General features: G+C 34.6%; 1 protein-coding gene across 1 annotated transcript; it reads right to left on the minus strand.

Annotated features, from left to right (window-relative positions):
- Nucleotides 1-331: 331 nt before the first annotated feature.
- On the minus strand, nt 332-9,192 carry LOC145574797 (phosphoenolpyruvate carboxylase 2-like). The gene is made up of 11 exons (XM_081632657.1): nt 9,157-9,192; nt 8,750-8,957; nt 7,795-8,189; nt 7,437-7,521; nt 5,247-5,469; nt 4,966-5,069; nt 4,769-4,856; nt 4,123-4,277; nt 3,036-4,034; nt 1,944-2,330; nt 332-1,048 (listed from the first exon to the last, which is right to left on the minus strand). The coding sequence occupies exons 2-11, from the start codon at nt 8,912-8,914 to the stop codon at nt 749-751; spliced, it is 2,901 nt and encodes a 966-aa protein (XP_081488783.1). The 5' UTR covers nt 8,915-8,957; nt 9,157-9,192; the 3' UTR covers nt 332-748.
- Between the last annotated feature and the right edge of the window lie 2,228 nt (nt 9,193-11,420).

Consider the following 11,420-nt stretch of genomic DNA (forward strand, 5'->3'; position numbering starts at 1 on the left):
CCATTCGTTTCATATTTTTAGTCCCATATGGAATCAATCACATAAATTAGAAATGATTAATATTTGGAATCTAACATTTAAGTACAAAGAAATTCATAATTAGTTTACCTGAAGTAGAGATCTCCTTACTTAGAGTCATGTCATCAATCCACAACCAATTAATTCCAAAAAAATTAAGTTAAAAATAAAACATAATCAATATGGGTAAATATTTTTGAAACGCCCAAAATAATATATGAGACTAACATTATGAAACGGAGAGAGTATATGATAACAGCATTGAAAACCATAATTATACATAAACTGTAGTCAAACTAGTCATTTCGGGGAGTGCTCAAATCAATTGCTATATTCCTCTTAAAGAAAGTGAGGAATCAAGCATTTGCCTCATTATTCATAGTAAAATACATCAGGAATCTGTCTTACTTAAACAGTACAATGTCAATGACCCTTCGGAGGTAAATAAAACCCAAAATTACATTACAGCCATTAATTATAAGAAGAAAACATTATGCAATTTTATTAAATTACTGTTGATCCCATTGTTTTGGAATTAGTAATTCATCACTGCAAAGCATGCAGTATAATAGATTACTAGTAATACAACAGTAAGACTTAGTTTGAAATTATTTAGACAGCTTGGACTTTAAGTTTCCTTCATGACACAGTGACGGTCAAGCTCTAGCATAAATAATGAGCTGGCCAAGATCGGAAGACAGGCATCAAGGGGAAAGAAGAGCCATTTGGATTAACCGGTGTTCTGCATTCCGGCTGCAATACCCTTCATGGTGAGGATGAGGGTATCTTCAAGACCTGGAGCATATTCGCTTGAAGGGTTTAGCTTGACAAGCTCAGCAGCAGGTTTGTTGTTAGACTCCATGTATTCCTTTGAGAGATGGGGCCTCAACTGGACATGGTAGTTGGGGTCACGAATACGTTTTAGGGTGTAGGCTTGACATGCGTTCAAGGTTGTGATATAAGGATCACGAAGACGAAGTCTTTGCCTCAAATGGGGATCACCCTCAAGAATTTCTCTGTGTCCAGCAACCTATCATAAAACAGGAAGTTCGGTTAAGTTACTGGTTGCTGCCTCAATATTGAACAATAAATCGAAGGGAAACATGCAAAAAATTATGTCAAGAAGTATTTCAATTTAGTCATTCTTGGGTAGGACAAGTATACAGGAAGAAAGAGGTTAGTTTTTTCACGAGATACATCTGAATTTTACAAAAGAACTCTATACACACAAAAAATTAAATAAAATAAAGTGACATTCACAGTGATACGGCTTAAAATTTATTGAGAAGTAGGGTCATTATGACCGCTATAACTGTAAAAACTGACTTCCTAAAATTTGCAGTAAAATATGTATACACGACTACATGTTGTCTCTTTCCCATCAAAACTTAGGATCTAACATGAACTTGCCAAAAAATCCTATTTATAAAAATGGTGTAATCTCCAATTACCAATAATCTCTCATATCACCATGCAACAGAGAAGAATATCTTGGAAAGTTTAATCACAATGTACTGTCCATCTGTCTCAGCATGTTTACATACTTGGAAATTACTGTCTTAAACTCATAATGCATAGCAAGTTAATTTATGGAGCAATAAATGATTTTACAAGACAAACATTCTGTAAATATCCATGGTAATGCAACTCAGTTCTCAGCTATGCATTTCATAGCCATGTTAGATGAGGTATTGAGCAGACATGGAAATTCAATAATACACGTACATGGAGATAAAATTGTAATACCAATATACCATGGACTTTAGCATACCAGTACTCACACAGGCCATAACGCATAAGTAAAAAGAGCGCAAACATTATGATAAAGGGGAAGTAAAACTTTTCCATGATCACAAAAATAGTCAATTTTTGGTTTTTTTTTTGGGGGGGGGGGGGGGGATATTTTATAAATTCAGTATGTTTACCTGGAGCAGAAGTTTCTTTGTTTCTTCATAGTCTTCCCTCAACCGCTCTCCAAAAGGCAGCAACTCTTCAGTAACAAGTAACTTATCATATAAAGCAGCAATACCCGGATCTCCCTTTGCAAACACCATCTCAACTAAATCAATAGTAACCCTAAAGAAAGGCCACTCATTGTACATCTTCCCAAGCATGGAGAGATTATTTGCGTCCTTCTCAATTGCATGCTTGAATGCTGCTCCAAATCCAAGCCACACTGGGAGATGGAACTTTGTCTGAGTCCATGCAAAGATCCAAGGGATGGCACGGAGAGATTCAATACCCCCACTTGGCTTTCTTTTTGAAGGACGACTTCCAATGTTCATACTGCCCAATGCTGTCTCTGGCGTGGCCTGTGATTTAAATGTCAGAATTAGTGGTGGATGTAAAAAGTACAAACCAACTACTAGGTCTGTTATAGATGCCTCATATACCAGCATTCTCTGTTTCCCAAAAATTTATCCTACTTGCCCTTTCAGAACAAAGTCAGCAAAATTTTAAGTTTGCCAAAGATAGATAATTACATGTTGAAGATAAACTTTATATCTTTAGAAGGTACTTTTGAAAGAATATATCTTGCTAATTAGATTCTTGGCAAAGAACATTAAAATTAGGAAAAATTGTAAGAAACCACCTTTTATAACACTCTTTTTGTGAAAAAATACCTTATAAAAAATTTCTTGTAAAAGCACACCTAAAACCAGATTTTTTTTTGCAAGATAACACCTTAGACCGGTTTCAGGGTATTGACCCTGTTTTCCGGCGTTTACCCCCACGTGAAGGTCACGTGCTCAACCCCTCCCTCTACAAAACCACCAATACTATAGCATAGCCAGCCCTAACCGCCGACACCATTAAGGTGTTATTTCGCAAAAAAAAAATCTGGTTTTAGGTATATTTTTACAAGAAAATTTTTATAAGGTGTTTTTTCACAAAAAAGTTGTTATAAAAGGTGGTTTTTGACAATTTTTCCTTAAAATTATTGAAGGATAAATAAATTTAGGAATAGTCATAGCATATTGCAACAGAAGGTGGGAAAGGGGTCACAGGAAACTCACCAGGCGGAAATACTCCACAAATCGTGGTTCCTTGAAAACAATTGAGCGGTATTTTTCAGTGGCAACAACAGCCATATCATCCAAAAGAGCACGCCATTCAGGTTTTGGGGGGATTGGAGGGTGCATACCGTGCTCAAGTGTAGCAGCAGTGAAACGCTGAAGAGTTCTAAAGCACAAGTGCTCCTCCCCAAATGATTGCTCAATAACTTCACCTTGTACTGTAACACGAAGTGACCCATTAACTGTCTCTGGAGGTTGAGACAAAATAGCAAGATGGGTAGGTCCACCTCCTCTTCCTACAGTGCCACCACGACCATGAAACATGGTGAGCTTTACACCAAATTCCTTAGCAACCTGCACAAGCTCCTCTTGGGCTTTGTACAAAGCCCATGCAGCTGAGAGACGCCCAGCATCCTTCCCTGAATCTGAATATCCAATCATAACTTCCTGCTTCCCATTAATTCGGTTTTTGTACCAATCAATAGAGAATAGCCGAGCAACTGCAGCTGGAGCTGCCTCAAGATCTGCAAGTTTTTCAAACAAAGGCACAACCCTCAGTGGCTTTTTCACATGGCATTCACGTTGAAGAAGTTCAACTGCAAGCACGTCAGAAGGAGATGTAGCCATTGATATAATATAAGCTCCAAAACAGTCTGAGGGAAGCTCTGCAATGACATGGAAAGTGTCCAAAACATCAGCAATTTCTTCAGTTTTTGGGAGATCAGGACCAAACAATGGACGTTTTCCACTTAATTCTGACAGGAGCCATTCTTGACGCTGTTCCTCAGACCACTCCTTGTAGGACCCAATTTCCAAGTGTTTGGTAATGGCATCCATGACATCAGTGTGACGGTCTGACTCTTGACGAATATCAAGTCTTACAAGCGAGAGACCAAATGTGAAAACTTGTCTTAAGAAATCAAGGAGGGTTCCATCTGCAATTGGCCGGTCACCACAGGCACAGAGGGACCGGTAGCAAAGCTCTAGAGGCTCCAAAAACTGCATGCTCAAAAGAGATTAAGTCAGCGCACAGATCAAGGTAAAGACTAAAGATACCGATGTTACAGATTTATTTGCGGGCATGTACCTCCTCCAAGTTGGTGTAGGTTGAATCTTCTGGAATATCAGAGACTCCATGGGATAGCAGCTGGCGAGAACGCTCACGTGTATTATATAATTTATCTCTCACATCACCAAGAATTACACGATATGGCTCATTTGGTGGAATGTATTTCCAAAATTCTGCAAGAAAAATCAATTTTCTAACATGAGTGCTTCATGTAATATCATTCCAAGAAAGATATACGCAAGGAAGCATACTACATACAAATATTAAATAAGGATCAGTAACATAATTATAGATAAGGAAACAAATTTATGAGGCTCTCGATAGTTTACCCAAAGTTTTTTTTCTTTATTTATTTTTTGTGTACATCTTGCTCAAAATTTATTTCCTAATCAAAAGCTACTTTTCGGATAGCTTGGATAATCTATTAAAGGCATGTTAGAATCCAACAGGGAAATAAATTAACATGTTGCAGTCACGAGGAAAATATGAATAAAAAAAATTTGGCAAATTACATGATGACAATATTTTTATTGGAGGAGTTTGAATTTGAAATAAGAAACATAAAAGAACAAATGTTGAACAGAAGGAGTTACGCACAACTACTACAGAATATCTGATGAACAGTGGTAACTGCAACATAACCTGACATGATTAAGGGATGTACCTATGTAATGTTTGGCATCCTTTCTGGAGGAGGTATGGAGCTCATCAGCACGGATACGAAGTTCATCACTGCAACGAAACATAGATATCTGCCAAGTAGACAATAGCAATATCAGTAGACACATACAGAATAAGATCACCCAACAAAAGAAGAATAAGACTAAAGAAATTTAAATAACGAAAATCTTAAGCGTTCACCTCAAACATGAGATCCTCTATCTGAGAGAAATACAGGTTAGCTGCCATCATTCTAGCTAACAAGCATACATCCCTTGTGACCTCAGGTGTCACTCTCGGATTACCTGTGTTAATAAGAAGCAAAATGAAGTAAAGATACGTTCTATTTCTATAAGTACCATAACCCAATCATTTGATTGGTGGAAAAGCAAACTTATTGCATTAACAAACTAATCCACTTATTCCTAACCATAAAATCGAACATATATGAAGTATATAGCAGATTAATTAAGAGAACATACCATCACGATCACCACCCATCCAAGAGGAAAATTGGATAAGTGGAGCATTGTAGGGAACACGTTCATTAATTCCCATATTCTTCAAAGCAGTATCAATACGACGCAAAAACTTGGGAACACCCTTCCAGATTGTTTCATGGAAGTAGCTCATTCCAGCCCTCATCTCATCCTGGGGTGTGGGCTGTGTCCTTCGAATTTCATCAGTACGAAAAGCTGCTTGAATCTGCATAATATTATACAAGATAAAATATATTAAACTCTACAAATAAGATGTAGCTTAATATAAGGTATCACTCCCAAAACTCAAATACTAAAACCGCTATTTAGATACAGCATAATATTATGGTCACCCAAGGATGAGTCTTCCACATTTAAACAATGTATGATCAATCCAGGGAGATCAGGAAAGAAAATTTAGTAGCAGAATGAGTTGAATAATAAAAACAGGTAAAGAATATAGGAATCATCAAATGTTGAGAAAGTAGCACCTATAAGGCTATAACTTGGAATAATGATGGGAAATTGGTTGACCATGTAAAGAGACATGATTTAATTCAGCATAGAATGATTAAGATTAAGGTTCAGCACAGAGATATGAGAGCTCATAACACTGAGGAAGGACCACTTTAAACTTTGAATAAGGAGAATCGAGATGAGAGAGTGAAGCAAGAAGAAAGCATGAATAGGAACCACAGTAATAACACCCGTAACAGCAGATATCTTAAGCCTGCTGTTATGCTAACTTATTCTAGAAGGATAAGGGCAAGGAAGTAACAATTTTGGCGGAAGGGTAATAGTGGTAATTGTCAGTTAGTTACAGCCTTGAGTATAATAAAAGAATGGAATGAATGGAATAACAGGGATCATTGATAAAAGTACTCAATAATCAGTAAGCTCTAATTGAAAAAATGCCATCTACTTAAGTAAATATGGAGGCTGTAATTGATGCATTTCGCCTTGATTTACACCAACACATTAATATCCTCTGCTTGTCCAATTACCTCTTCTAAATTTTTTTATTAATCTCTCTCTAGTGCTCCCTTCTCATTTTGTGAGTGGATATTTGCTAAGGATTGATCAGCTTGGTTCTTAGAAATAACACATAAAACTTGCAAAATGCAGAGTGTTTACCAGATGGATTAATAAAAATTTGTCAAAACCCAAAAGAGTATTTTTAGCTATCCATGGAGTAAATTTATCCATACATATGAGATTGGTAAAGGTATTCTGTGCACATCAGCATAACATTTCCAAAGGAAAAAAAAAAAAAGATATATATAGACTTATCATATTTGAGCAATTGCCGCCTCTAAAGACAAATACGGTAGCCATGACATAGTCAGATTATGACAACTTCAAGTCATCATATAAAGAACTTTTAATTGTTTTAAATGTTTTCAGTCTCTGCAAGCTGGACGGACAACAATGCACAATTGTATAATACTAGAGTTGACTTAATACTGTAGCAAAAATATTCATTTGTAGAATTGTGGTATATTCCATCAGAATCAGGCTTTCCTTCTGTCCCAAATAATTAGCAATCACCCTAGTCATGAAAGGGACATGTAAACTAAAGTCATCACATGGTCACATGACATTTTTTTAAAGAGGATGCTGCTATGTAGATTAAACCTAACATGGCGACATGTAGACTGGTACCTAACATGCTGACATGTAGACTGAACCTAACATGCTTTAAAAATTTATAACATACCCACTTTCACGGGAAAATAAATCCAAACCTAATACATCATACATCCAGAAAGACAGTCATGAGTCCTACGTAATAAGAGTAAATCATGATTGAATTTCCCATGATATCTTTGTATGGAATGCAGAATCAAGGATAGGAGAGACACAACTATAAAATAAATAAATAAAAAAGATACTATGTAGTTAAGGTAAAATCACTATAAATCCTTAATTAGGATGGGTTAGGACAATGTGGCAATTATTTCCAAAAGGAGGGAGTAAAATATCTTATGAGCGGACCACTATCTTTCCCAAGTCTCTTCTCCGTACTTCTTACTCAATATTTAATTAAGATTCCTTCCAGTGACTAATTAATTACTCCCACCATCCACCCTTTTTCAGATTCCACTTCCATGAAATAAGCCACACTATTACATGATCATGAATTCATATTCATGATGGAGATTCCACTTTCAAGCAATAATAGTATGTAATTACCTCTCTCTGTAGAGCTTCATCAAGCTCTTGCTTGTCATCAGGAGTGATATCCTTGGCATATAGCTGGGCTAAGCAATTCCTTATCCTAAAAGATAAAACCAAATACAGTACAAATGATCAACCAACACTAGAAGATTACCACATAATGATTAGAAAAATGTAAAAGGAAGTTTGGAACAATGAGTTGGACACAAGCAATTGTCCTTACTGAAACAAGATTATCTTGTGCATGTTCAATTAAGTATATAGAGTCATATTTCGGCAATGTTTGCAACAAATTTAATAGATTATATCAAATATCCTGGTAAACTATTGCACACCGAGTAGAGATCAAATTCACATTTCACAAAATACAAACCTGCCATGCTTCTGAAGCAAAGATCGACGGACAGATTGAGTGGGGTGAGCAGTTAAGACAAGATCCACAGTTTGATTCTTGAGGGCATCAAAAACTTCTTGGGGGGATTTTCCAAGCTCCCCCACAAGCCTCTTAAATGTCTCCTCAATATCAGATTCAGTAGTTGCTGAATTCTCATCGACGAAATCTCCCTTCTTCAGCTTCTTGATTCTACGACGGTAAGCAATCTGAACCTCCTCGGCCAAGTTAGCCAAGTTAAGCATGTGAGAGAAAGATTTCGCAACGACAATGGAGTCACCGGGATCCAAGCTTGTGAGCACATTTCCAAGCTCTTCAAGCTTCTTAGGATCCCTCTTCCCTTCATACTCAGCTGAAAGCTCATAACACTCTTGAACCTACATCAATGTTAACCAACCAATAATCCTATAAGCTCATGATGCATATAAATCACTTTCACAAGACAAGACAATCACTTAAACAATAAAAGGACAGCAACATAATTACTTAAATCACTAGCACAAGAAAATTAAACAACTACTATTCAATCACACAATCAATGAACACTTAGCTAATAAAGTCAACCTTAAATCAATCACAATAATATACAATATCATCTTTAAACAACACCCTTTATTCCCCATTTTGAAGCATCATGACATTAAAAACGACCAAGATCTTACCTTTAGTTAAAACCATAATGCTTCCTGTAAACCCATTACATTAACATTTTAATTATGCATGAAATAATCATATTGATAATTTTATTGGAAGATCAGAGACTATATAGATTAACAGAAATTCAATGGATCTTCAAATTAACATGAATTCTAATCATATAAATCATATGGTATTCATCAATTAAATATAAAAACAGCAAAATTAAAAACATAACCAAATTATACATCAAAAAATACCGGAAAAAATTAACAAAATTAACCAAAAAAAAAAAACATACAGTTTCACGAATATCTTCCCCATGTAAATCCTGAAGAATATCAAGAAACCGATCCAACAAAAGGGCATCATACTCGATCAACTTATCATCATCAGACACTTTTTTAGGTACCAAAAGCCTGAGTTGGGCGTCAATCGACGCCATTTTTTCAATGTTCCGCGCCATTTTACAATTTAAATCCAATCCCTCTTTTCCTCAAAAGATTCAACCTATTAAATCAAACCCAAATCAGATTAAATCCAAAAAAACAAAAAATCCAGAAAAATTATGACTTTTTAGACCTAAAAAATCAAGCAAAATGACAGGAAACCCAGAAAAATTATGATAATTTAGACCTAAAAAATCAGAAAAAATGACATAATAATGGCATGAATTTAATCTGTAAGAAAGTTAAAGCAAAAGGGTACCCCGAAAATTTTGGTGAAGTGAGATTAGAGAGAGAAGAAGTTAAATGTCTAATGCAGAGAAGTAGCAGAGTGGCTTTATATAGAGTGAAGGAGATACATAAAAGTATTTTCAAGTCAAAAATACAAGATGTTATACTTTTATTTAAAAAAAAAATTAAAAAAATAAAAATAATAATTGGTGTATTTTTTGAAAAAATTGATGAATCTTTTGGAAAAGATATGTGATTAAGAAAGGAGGCTGCTTTCGAATAAATACAATTGAGAATATGCTTTTCAACGATGCTTTTTGGGTTCTCAAATTATTGATGTGTATTTGTCAAATAATATAATCAAACAAAAATTATTGATGTGTGGATATTAATTTTTTGGCAAGGAATAATGTTATGTTGGGTTTAGATGTATGATTAGAGTTAATGTGAGTTGTGATTGGTTCTTTGATGCACTTTCTTTTGAGATTCTTCCCATGAAAGATTTTTTTGTTTCTATAATAATTGGATTAATGGTTGTTAATATCTTAAATTTGAGATCAAGAGTAGTTGTGGGGTATAAGAGATTTGGAGCTTGTCCATATAATAGTTACTCCCTCCCATTCTTAAATATTTGTTCCATTTCATCATGCGCGGAGTTTTAGTAGAAATTGAAGAAAGTAATAAAATATGGAGGTAGTGGGGTATGTGGAAAAATAAAAAAAAATTGTAAAAAGCAAAAGTAGTTGAGAGAATTAGAGGAAAAAAAATATGAAATTAATAAAATATGATTTATGTTGGGTCTACTAGTTAAGAGATTTGAATTAAATATTGTAAAAGATTTCCAAATGAAGAAATGGAGCAAGTATTTAAAAACGACCACAAATGAAAAGTGGAGCAAGTATTTTAAAAGGGAGGGAGTACAAGTTATAAAGTTCAACATAGCAAATTAATGAGTAATTATTTTTTCACTATTTATAATTAGGGGTGAGCGAAAATTCCGGGTACCCGGAATTGGAACCGGAACTGGAACCGGAACTGGTTAGGAACCGGCGGGTCCGGAACCGAGATTGGACCCGGTGGTTCCAATTCCGGGTAATAAATTAAGGACCCGGTTATAGCCAATTCCAATTCTCAACTTTTTGGAACCGGAATCGGTTGGGTACCCGGTTACCCAATATATCCTAAACTAAATAAATTTTAGATAATAAAAATATGTTAAATGTATTTAATTTGTAAAATAAAAAAGTATTATTAATACCTAACATGAATACAAATAGCTTAATGCATATATAAATATAAGTATTAAACACTAATAATGATACTAACTAAAATAAGAATTATAATTTGTATTATATTTTAAAAATTACATATATAAGTGGGTACCCGGAACCGGAACCCGGTGGTTCCAATTCCAATTCCTAAATTTTAGGACCCGGTTAAACCAATTCCAATTCCGGTTCCGAATTTTAGGACCCGGTTCCAACCAATTCCAAGTCCGGGTCCTAAATTTTTAACCGGGTACCCGGTTTGCTCACCCCTATTTATAATTGCAAATTTCACATTCTTTACTTTCATTAAGGATGTAGTATATTTACTTGATTTTAACTTAGTTGAAATTATCTGAAATCTCAGTTAATCAGATCTGAAATGATCTTATTTCATCCGAATTCATCAAAAGTTAACCTTAATATGAATTATTTTAGGGTGAGTTTGATTCTAGTTAGGTTATGTTTAGTATACTTTATCTAAGATAAGATCTTGTATGGAGGCTAATTCACAACGGAAAAAATATCACATATGTTCTTATTAAAGTTATATATTAATGCCTCCCTAAAAAAAAAAGTTGTATATGAATGCGTTTTTTCAAATATGTAATTTTGATAATTGTTTTCTTAAAAAGTATTTGATGATAAAAGACCACACTCAAAATGATAAAGAGTTAACCTTATTCTAACTAATATGAGTTTAACTAAATTTTTCTGATTTGATCTAAAATAAATAATGATATTTAAATAAGGTAAACTAAATGTAGCCTTATTTGAATTTAAATATTAGTTTCGGCTGAGGAGCTTAAAATATTTTGGATAACTATAGGGCACGGTGATGGAAATTAGAGTTAAGCAATACTATCCGAAGATTCGATCTACTTCTGAAGGTCTGATACGATAATTTAGGATTTTCGATTTGATAATTTTGGATATTGGATAGGATATCGATTTTCAGATATCAAATAACAAATACCCAAGAGGTTGGGTGTGTTTACAATTTTTTTGAAAAAAAAATATATTAAAAAAA

The sequence above is a fragment of the Chenopodium album genome, chromosome 13 (genome assembly GCF_948465745.1).
Source record: "Chenopodium album chromosome 13, dcCheAlbu1.1, whole genome shotgun sequence".
Taxonomy (NCBI): domain Eukaryota; kingdom Viridiplantae; phylum Streptophyta; class Magnoliopsida; order Caryophyllales; family Amaranthaceae; genus Chenopodium; species Chenopodium album.

Excerpts from the sequence above, each read along its gene's own strand:
- LOC145574797 (XM_081632657.1), bottom strand. The coding sequence starts at position 8,914 with ATGGCGCGGAACATTGAAAAAATGGCGTCGATTGACGCCCAACTCAGG. Across the intron at positions 8,190-8,749 it reads GGGAAGATATTCGTGAAACT|GTTCAAGAGTGTTATGAGCT; the intron begins GTATGTTTTTTT and ends ACATTGATGTAG. Across the intron at positions 5,070-5,246 it reads GATGGGTGGTGATCGTGATG|GTAATCCGAGAGTGACACCT; the intron begins GTATGTTCTCTT and ends TTATTAACACAG.